We start from the raw sequence: 7,673 nt of genomic DNA, 5'->3' as shown, positions 1-7,673 counted from the left end.
GGTACACGAAACATGGGGAGTTGGAGCCACCCGTGGTGACAGTGTGTGGAGGGCCGATCAGCTATCAGTGACCAGGGGAGCAGAAAGGGCCACTACCAAACCTTGGCTGCACAGGCACCATCCCCATGATCTACCTCCCTTGGTAAGTGAAAGTGAAAGGAGGAGGATACAGGGATGGCAGGAGGAAGGGAATGCGGGGATCCTAGGAAGTGCCAGACTGGGCCAATGCAATGGGCCACAAGGAGGATCCAGAAAAAGCTGAGAAGATACCAGGCCCTCAGGAAGCCTAAGGCTGACTAACCAGACCCAGGGACCAAGCAGGTGATCCAGCAAGGGGGTATGTGGGCTGCTTGTGGGCTCACGAGGGGTCTTCATCTTACCCCTCCTTACATATGCAAGGAGGGGGCCAGGATGGCACAGGGGCAGATGGGCAGCTAAGCATGTAAAAGCTAAGAGCTTAGGGAAAGTTCAGTGCTGGGCAGTGCTGAGATCCTGGAAGACTGCATGGCCCAGGGAAATGCTAGAAAGCCAGAAAGCTTGAAGCTGTCCTATGCAGGAGAGAAGAGACAGGGCACGGAAGGACTGGAAGCTTCCCAGAACAAGGTGAAGGTAGAACTAAGCTGGAAGATACATAAAGCATAGTGAAGCAGGAAAGGCAAGACAGGGTTGGGACCTGAGCAGAGCAGTGAGAGGCAGGCAGGACTATACTGGGAGCTGACCATAGTAGAGAGAGACAGGGCAACAAAGGGTTGGCAGTGTCCAGAGCAGGGAGAAACAGGCACAACCGAGCTGGGAGCAATCCAGAGCAGAGGAAAAGCAAGGAGGGCTGGGCAGTTAGGCAAGGATGGGAGCTGTCCAAAGCAGAGAAGAAGCAGGCCGTTTAGGGATTAGAGCTCCCCAGAGCACTGGTGAAGCAGGCTGATCAAATCAGGGGTGGGAGCTGCTTAGGGCAGAGGAAAATTAAACTTAGCAGGGCTGCGAGCATCCCAGAGAATGGAGAGGCAGGCAGAGCTGGAGTAGGGCTGGAAGCTATCCAGAGCAGAAGAAAAGCAGGTAAAGTTGGTCCATGCAGGGCAGGGCTAGCAGCTGTCCAGAGAAGGGAGAGGCAGGCAGGAATTGGCTGGGAACTTCCCAGAGCAGGAAGAAGCAGAAGGGGCTGGGCTTAGAACTTCCCAGGGCACAGGCAAAGCAAGCTGATAGGATCAGGGGTAGTAGCTGCTCAGGGCAGAGAGAGGCAGGCAGGGCTTAGCTGGGAGCCGCCCAGAGCATGGAGAGGCAGGCAGGGCTGGGAAGGGCTGGAGGCTGCCTAGAGCAGAGAAGAAGCAGGCAGAACTGGGCAGTGCTGGGCAGGGCTGACAGCTGATCAGAAAAAGGAGAGGCAGGCATGGCTGGGCTGGGAGCTGACCAGAGGACAGAGAGGCAGGCAGGGCTGGGAAGGGCTGGGAGCTCACCAGAGTAGGGAGAAGCAGGCAGATTGAGGCTATTAGCTGCTTAGAGCAAGGAGAATAGGCAGGGCTGGGAGTTGCCCAATGCAGGGAGGAGCAAGATGGGGAAGGGTCGGAAGCTGCCCAGAGCAGAGGAGAAGCAGGCAGAGCTGGGTAGTACTGGGCAGGGCAGGCAGCTGTCCACGTAAAGGAGAGGTGGGCAGGGCTGGGATTCATGCTACCCTAAGCAAAGCAAAGCGAGTTGATCAGATCAGGCATGGAATCTGCTCAAGGCAGGGAGAGGCAGGCGAGGCTTGGCTGGGAGCTGCCCAGAGCATGGAGGGGCAAACAAAGTTGGGGAGTACTAAGTAGAGCTGGTGACTGTCCAGGGAAGGGAGAGGCAGGCAGAAGTGGGTTGGGAGTTGCCCAGAGCACAGAGAGGCAGGCAGAGCTGGGACAGGGTGGAAGCTCAGCAGAGTAGAGAGATGCAGGCAGGGATAAGCTAGAAGCTGCACAGAGCAAGAACAGGCAGCACTGGAAGTGGCCCAGTGCAGGGAAAAGCAGGACAGGAAAGAGCTGGAAGCTGCCCAGAGCACTGAGAAGTAGGCAGGGCTAAGAAGGGCTGCAAGTTGACCAGAGCGGAGAAGAAGCAGGCCAGGCTGAGCTTTGAGCTGCCCAGAGAGCAGGCTGCTCAGATCAGGTCTGGTAGCTGCTTAGAATAGGGCAGAGACAGACTGAAAAACAGAGGTGTCAGCTGCCCAGAGCAGGGGGAGGCAGGCAGGACTGAGAAGGGTTGGGAGCTGACCAGAGCAGGGAAAAGCAGGCAGGTCTACTGGAAGTTGAACAGAGCAAGGAGAATAGGCAGGGCTGGAAACTGCCCAGTGCTGGGAAAAGCAGGACAGGGAAAGACTGGGAGCTGCCCAGAGCAGAAGAGAAGCAGGCAAAACTGAGCAGTGCTGAATGGGGCTGGCACCTGTCTAGAGCAGAGAAGAAGCAAACAGAGCTAGGCTTCAACTACACAGAGCTCAGGAGAAGCAGGCTAAGAAGGGTTAGGACTGGAAGCTGCCCATGGCAGGGGTGAAGCAGTCTGAACTAAGCTGGCAGCTTCCCAGAGCAGGAAGAGGTAGAGCACGGCTGGATACAGCTGGTAACTGCCCAGAGAAGGCTCAGCCAGGGCAGGACAGAGCTGGGAGCTGCCCGAGGTAGCAAGGAAGGAGGCAAACAGGTCTGGGAGCTTTTCAGAGCAGGCAGAAGCAGATAGACTGGGCAGAGCTAAGTGCCCAGAGCAGAGGGATGCAGGCAGGGCCGTGGAGACCTCTGAACTGGATGACAGTACTCGGGATTCCAGGTTGGTTAAAACCAGACTCCTTGGGGTTCATGGAAAGTAACGCTTCTTCGATGGCAGGACGGCAGACAAGTCTCATGATGGGTCAAAGACTTGCAGGCAAAGACAGACATCTGAGATGGGTAGGGCCGTGCAGAGCAGAAGGAGGAAATAGCAAAAGGGAATTGATAGAATAGACTCAGGTGAGGCCACCTGCTCAGGGAGGAGGGGTGCCCTGAGCAGTGGTGGGTTCAGGGATACAAGATCAGTTCTTGGGGTCAGAATGTGATGATAATGGATTGTAGAAGGGAAAAGGGCAAGTTAGGCATGGAGGGTCCAGGACACAGGCCTTGGGGCTTAGTACACGGCAAGGTCAGGAGGCTGGAAGCTGGAGGGCACAAGGCTACTGACGGGCCAAAGTGAAGGGCCTGGGAAACAAAGTCCAGAAGGAAGCTTCCAGACCTGGAGTGCTGAAGGAGGTAGGGGAGGACAGGAGAGAGCAAGACCAAGTTAAGTATTAGGAACTCATCAACCTAGGATGGGCCAGGGCAGGAGCAGGGGAGCTCTGACAGAGAGAACAGCTAGGTGGTTATGCTGGCTGGAGAATGGATGGGTGTCATGGTAGATCTAGGGATCAAGCCCAGTACCAAGAAAGGAATGGATCCAGAGGGAGACCCAGCTACATTTCAGTTGATAGCTTTGGGAAGGCAGGCATGATCTAAACGGTGGAGGTTGCAGCAGCCCTAGCAGAGCTCAAGGGGCTGAACAGAGACAGCTATGGAGTACAGGAGCAAGGTAGGATACAGGGAGGGCAGAGGCCCAGGAGTCCTGGAGGAGCTCAAAGATAGAAGATTCTTCCTGATCAAGGTGAGGGCCCCAGGCAACCTGCTTCTCAAAGGAGGGTGACTCTGCCCTGGGTCTCAGAGGCTGCCCTAGACAGGGGGAACAGGGGCCCAAGAATAGGTTTTATGCCTGAGCTCACCAATGGTGGTTTCAGGTGGGCAAGGCCAAGAGCCTTTGCAGGCAGGGTTTCCATGCTCAGCCTAGAGGAAATCAGGAATAAAGGGTAGGAGAAGTAGGTGGGCTATGAACTGGGAATTGGAGGAGGGGAACGGCAGAAGACAGAGTGAGGGAGGTCTTCAGGCTGGGGAACACAGCTCAGACTGGGAAGGCAGAGCAGGGGCAGGTCAGCAGCGAGGAATGGAACTACAGAGCAGACTGAGGGTCAGAGGTTCATGGGATAAGGGCTGAGTAAAAATAGGCCCTGAACTGGGGACAGGGAGCAGGTGCCAAAGCAAGCCGAGGTGGGGCTCCCAAGCAGAGAAGATAAGGATGTGAGCCTGACCTAGGGGCAGAGCTGAGGTCCAGGTATTATGAAAAAAGAGAGGGACAGGAGGATCAGGAAGAGCCCATGGGACAGCGGACAAGTGGGGCAGGGAACTGCAGATAAGTGGTGCTTGAGGGCAGGAGGGCCCAGGGCAGAGCTGGGCTCCTAAGTGAGCTGAGAGGTGTCTTGAGTCGTCGACGAGGAGGCTGGTGGGGGCTGGGAGCTGAGATCAGAAAGTACTGACTATGTGCAGATAAGTCTTCAGGTGTGAGAGAGGAGCTGGGAAGACAGCCAGTGTGGGCCCTGGGGCTGGACTAATGAAGGGCAATATGGACACTCAGGGAGGCAGGGCATGGGTGAGAGAAGGAAACAACGCTGGGAGAACCTGTGCCCAGGTATTCAGAGGCCAGAGGGATAGGTTTAGAAGGAAGCTAGGCTGGGAGGCGGGGGCAGAAGCTAGGGCCCCATTCAAGGTCCAGACTGAGGACAAGGTCTCCTGATGAGCACAGTGGGAGAAAGGAGCTGATAGTCCCCAGGGCTGAGCAGACTGTAAGTGGTCCCTGAGAGGTAACCCTGTGAATGGCAAAGGCCCATGGCTCCAGGAAGTATGTCAGTCAGCAAGGGACTGTGTGCTCAGAGGAGCCCTGTGATTGTGCCTGTTCTGGGGTCTCCAGGTAGGGTGGGGGGCTGAGGTGGATGTCCATGGGGCCAGATGGGTCTGCACCCAATGAGCATCATCTCCAATAGGGCAGGGTACTGGGAGAAACTGCTATTTGAAGGGCCCCAGGAACTCATTGTCAAGCAGGTGAGGTTCTGTACTGACACCTGCACCTCCTCTCTTCCAGCTTCTACTATGCCCCCATCAGTCTTCCCTCTGGCCCCCAGCGCTACTGAGACCGGGTCCACAATGAACCTGGGTTGCCTGATCACAGGCTACTTCCCTGATCCTGTGACAGTGTCGTGGAACTCAGGTACCCTGACCAGTGGCATCAAAACCTTCCCAAGTGTCCTGCAGTCCTCAGGCCTCTACTCCCGCAGCAGCTACGTGACAGTTCCCTGGAGTGACAAGACCTATACTTGCAATGTAAACCACCCGGCCAGCAGCACCAAGGTGGACAAGAGAGGTGAGAACGTGGATGGACAGCATAGGCCCTCACCCACAGCCCAGCATGCTTGGAAGACAGGCCCTCTGCCTCAGCCCTGGGGTGGCTGCCTTTCAGTGTCCTGAGGCCCCTGGGATGAGCTAAGGGGCATGGGACAGCTGGAACCCAAGCCCAGGGTGGCTATGGCAGTACATGTCCCTCCCAAAGCCTCTGCCTGACACCCGCCCTAGATCAGGAGGGGTCCTCTGGGCACTCCCCACCAGGCAAAGAGCAGGTGCAGGTTGAATGTCCCTGACCCAGGTCCTAGGCACACAGACTTTGACATAAAACCAACCAGATAGATCAGGAGGGGTCCTCTGGGCACTCCCCACCAGGCAAAGAGCAGGTGCAGGTTGAATGTCCCTGACCCAGGTCCTAGGCACACAGACTTTGACATAAAACCAACCAGAAGAACAGAACCTTGCCCTGGCCCTGTCTGGCTGCCTCCTCTCCTACCACACCCTGGTAACCCAAGTCTGCTCTCTCTGCAGTGAAACTACTGGATAATCCCTGCTCACCTTGCCAAGGTAAAGTGGGGCCTGGGCCTTGCCAACCACAGGGGAATGGGAGGACTCACCTCCCCCATCCCAGTCCCAACTCACCTTCTAGCCTTTCCCACAGCCATCCTTGGGGGACCATCAGTTTTCATCTTCCCCCCGAAACCAAAGGACATCCTCATGATCTCCCGTGCCCCTGAGGTAACTTGCGTGGTGGTGGATGTGAGCTACGAGGAACCTGATGTGACATTCAAGTGGTATGTAGACAACGTGGAGATGAGCACAGCCAAGACAGAGCAGAAGCAGGAGCAATTCAACAGCACTTACCGGGTGGTCAGCGTTCTCCCTATCGCACACCAGGACTGGCTAGACGGAAAGGTGTTCAAGTGCAGAGTTGGCCACAAATCCCTCCCATCACCCATTGAGAAGTCTATTGCCAAAGCACAAGGTGAGTGAGGACTGCCAGCCAGGCTGAGGCTCACCCTCAGCAGGCACCTTTGCCTTCCCCTGGTCCTGTTGGTGCACACAACTCAAGCCAGCCCTCTTCTGCCTGGAAGTCACTGACCACATGTTTTACTGTCCCCACAGGACAGCCCCAGGAGCCACAGGTGTATGTCTTTGGTCCACACTCAGAGCAGCTGTCCAAAAATGAACTCAGTCTCACCTGCTTGGTGATGGACTTCTACCCCAGTGATATCAATGTTGAATGGGAGAGCAATGAGGAACCACTTCCTGAGAGCAGCTTCACGTCCATGCAGCCCCAGGAGGAGCAGGACGGGACCTTCTTCCTCTACAGCAAGTTAACCATAGAGCACAGCAAATGGTCATCAAGCAATGTGTTTTCGTGTGTCGTGATGCACGAGGCCCTACCCAACCACTACACCAAGAAGTCCGTCTCCCGGTCTCCCGGTAAATGAGAGTGGCCAATGAGAACGCCCTCTCCGAACCCTATGTAAATACCTAATAGGCACCCCAGCATGAAAATAAAGCACCCAGCACTTCCCTGGGATTCTGCGAGACTGGCATGGTTCTTTCTGAGGCTCCTCATGCTGATGCCTCAGTTCTCACCATTAGAGAGAGAGCACAGGTCCCAGGTCAGGACCCAGAGAGCACATGAATATTCACAGGCCACCCAGAGGGAGCCCAGTTCAGGGGTTGTCATTCAGCGAAGGACACTTCCTCAGAGGTGACCCCTCTTCTGTGCCCCCCCTCCAGCCAACAGCTACTAGGAGCTCAAGACTGGGAAAAGGGAACAAGGTGGAGGCACCTCCTGAAGGAAATGAGTTCATTGCATCTGCCTCTGTAGGTGTCTGTTCTGTGGAAAAAGTGGCCCACTGTTGTCCCAGGGTCCCTGTCCAGGATCTCCCACCATGGTAACTGGATCCTCTTCTGAGGACTGCATGGCCAATAGATGTGTGGTTTCCTCTTGGGTGCCACAGGACAGGCTCAGAAAAAGATGAATTTGCCCCAACCTCCATTCCTACATAGCGTCAGGGCAACACATGCATGGGGACCTTCACCCCAGAACTCCAAAGAGGTACGTGCAAGTGGGTCCATCTGCCTCAGGACCCCTCCAAGCCTCCACATGAACACTGAGCCCAGACCTCTTGGAAACAAGCCTCTGCTAAGCAGCCCTCAGCCCCCATCACCATCTTACCACAAGCATGCGCATGCACACCTTACACACTGGGGCTTCCCACAATCTTTCATTGTAGGTACCCATCTGTGTGACCTGCAGGCACCAGTTGGGTCCCCAAAGCTTATGAAAGCTGTCACAAACTCACTGCTCATCCATTCACTGACTAGCTCAGACATGGCCTCCTCCCATGTGCAGGACCTGCAAATTCCCCACAGACATGGGAAACCTGCTCAGACACACCCTCCACACTTAAGCAGGGCCTAACATAGGGACTATGACAAGTGCTCCCCACGTTACCACATGCTCCAGTGATAACAAAG

General features: G+C 55.7%; 1 gene segment (V, D, J or C); it reads left to right on the top strand.

The window, feature by feature from the left end:
* Nucleotides 1-2,735: 2,735 nt before the first annotated feature.
* Nucleotides 2,736-6,731, top strand: LOC143677355 (immunoglobulin gamma-1 heavy chain-like). The segment is given in 5 exon segments: nt 2,736-2,772; nt 4,921-5,199; nt 5,709-5,744; nt 5,839-6,162; nt 6,303-6,731. Coding segments are annotated over 5 exon segments (990 nt in total).
* The last annotated feature ends 942 nt before the right edge of the window (nt 6,732-7,673 follow it).

The sequence above is a fragment of the Tamandua tetradactyla genome, chromosome 3, assembly GCF_023851605.1.
Source record: "Tamandua tetradactyla isolate mTamTet1 chromosome 3, mTamTet1.pri, whole genome shotgun sequence".
In the NCBI taxonomy this organism is placed as follows: Eukaryota; Metazoa; Chordata; class Mammalia; order Pilosa; family Myrmecophagidae; genus Tamandua; species Tamandua tetradactyla.
This window is presented reverse-complemented; position numbering and strand designations above follow the sequence as displayed.